The sequence below is a fragment of the Etheostoma spectabile genome, chromosome 21, assembly GCF_008692095.1.
Source record: "Etheostoma spectabile isolate EspeVRDwgs_2016 chromosome 21, UIUC_Espe_1.0, whole genome shotgun sequence".
NCBI classification, from domain to species: Eukaryota; Metazoa; Chordata; class Actinopteri; order Perciformes; family Percidae; genus Etheostoma; species Etheostoma spectabile.
Window position 1 is genome coordinate 20,017,347 of NC_045753.1, and position 1,937 is coordinate 20,019,283.

General features: G+C 37.2%; 1 protein-coding gene across 2 annotated transcripts in view; it reads left to right on the forward strand.

Annotated features, from left to right (window-relative positions):
* The window catches only part of tctn2 (tectonic family member 2), a 5,472-nt gene that overhangs the window by 1,847 nt on the left and 1,688 nt on the right, over positions 1-1,937 (forward strand). For both annotated transcript variants that reach the window (XM_032502462.1, XM_032502463.1), the window contains exons 5-8: positions 172-280; positions 1,215-1,327; positions 1,422-1,460; positions 1,812-1,886. In XM_032502462.1, the coding sequence (XP_032358353.1) occupies positions 172-280; positions 1,215-1,327; positions 1,422-1,460; positions 1,812-1,886 (336 nt within the window). The remainder of the gene's footprint in view (positions 1-171; positions 281-1,214; positions 1,328-1,421; positions 1,461-1,811; positions 1,887-1,937) is intronic.

Genomic DNA, 1,937 nt, shown 5'->3' on the forward strand with positions numbered 1-1,937 from the left:
TATATATATGTATGTATGTATGTATGTATATATATGTATAAAATATTCTTTAATTTTTGTATATACATGTATTGTATATATCTGTAATATATATATACATATATATATATATATCTGTAATATATATATATATATTACAGATATATATATATGATTCTTTAATTTTTGTAGGTTGATGATGTCATCCAGACATATTTCTCCAGCTCGTCTGTGCGGAGTCTCCTTCATCAGCCATCTCCAGGGGCTGCTACTGCCTTGTGTATCAACCGCAACCCTGCAAGTAAGTTCACACCAAATAAAAAAGTATGTCAAACTGTTGCGTGTTGCAGTGTAGTAGAGTTTCCTCAAACATTTTTAAATCCAGACCTGCTATCTAGGTTAAGTTTGGTGTCTGGGATTTTCTCTCATCCGAATGATTCACATGTCAATCTCTCAGTGCACTAGTAAAATTACGTGAAATCCTATTTAGCCATAAGGCCCCTTTGTCCCCATTTTCCAGTCCCTGAAGTACTCTCATTGCAGTTACAAGTAATTGCTTTTGTGAATGATGAGCAAACTCAAACGGAAATTTGAAGTAATTTTCTTTTGTATATTTGTGCTGTTTTTATAAAATTATACAATATGCTTAAACAGTCATTGCATTGCTATACTGTATTTGAAATATATTGTGTCTGTATATCACAACCATATTAATTCAATTCAATTCAATTCAATTTTATTTATAGTATCAATTCATAACAAGAGTTATCTCAAGACACTTTACAGATAGACCACACTCCAGAATTTACAAGGACCCAACAGTTCTAGTAGTCTCCTCCGAGCAAGCAACAGTGCGACAGTGGCGAGGAAAACCTTCCTTTTAGGCAGAAACCTCGGTCAGACCCAGGCTCTTGGTAGGCGGTGTCTGACGGGCCGGTTGGGGTTGAATGAAGAGTGGCAATAACAAAAATAGAAAAATTAGTAGTTTGTAGCAGTTCTTTGTAGTAGTTCATGCATAGCAGGACGTGTGGCGCATTACAAGGCCCAGCAGGACGTAGCAGGACGTAGCAGGGCACTGCAGTGTAGCAGTTGAACATGGCATCACAGAACGTGTAGCGGGACCAAGGCGACAGCTGCTACCCTGATTTTGGAGCCTCTCTGATCCAATATTAATCATTATAACTCTTTTTTTCAAAAAAAACAACAACAAAACTTCTGTTTTCTCCTTCTTGCAGAGTTCTTGAGGTCTGTGTCTCTGTCTTGTACCCGCATGTTGACTCCTCAGTCGTGCACCACAGACCCAAATTTAAAGGCCCGCTCCTACTTCTCTAACTTGAACTTGATCAAGGTTAGTGAGTCTGTCTGCACTAAATGCTTTTATGCAGACAATTACTGGTGAGAATCTCAGATAGGTTAACATCAATATGTTTATTTTATTACAGATTCCAATAGTTGAGGCGGCACAAGTGTCAGACTTACTGGTAAGTCACTGATTGTACATTTTGCACTTAACATGCCTCTACACAAGTTGATACAATAAGCTTACAAAATAATCTGCCAACGCTAGCATTTTGGGTTTTTGCCCTGCAGGTTGCAAAGCACAAGTCTTAGAATTAAACAGTATACCTTGTACTATATCTACAAACAAAAAATCTATCTGTAGCACAAATAATTAACTTGTTAGGTTTCTTCAACTTACAAGTTTGGCCTCTTGAGAGGATTTTTTTTGAAGTAAGTGATTAGCCTGTAAAGGAACAGTATTTGCATTAAAAAAAGACATCTTAATTAGTAAATGCCATTTAAATGAAGCGCTGTACTAACTTTTGTTTCAGATCCCAGTTACTCCACTGACTGACTGGCCTGTGCCAAGTGAACAAAACAATTCCTGTGTCAATGTGGTGAAAAATGTAAGTAGATGAAAATTCAGGATCCCTCCTACACACACACACACACACACA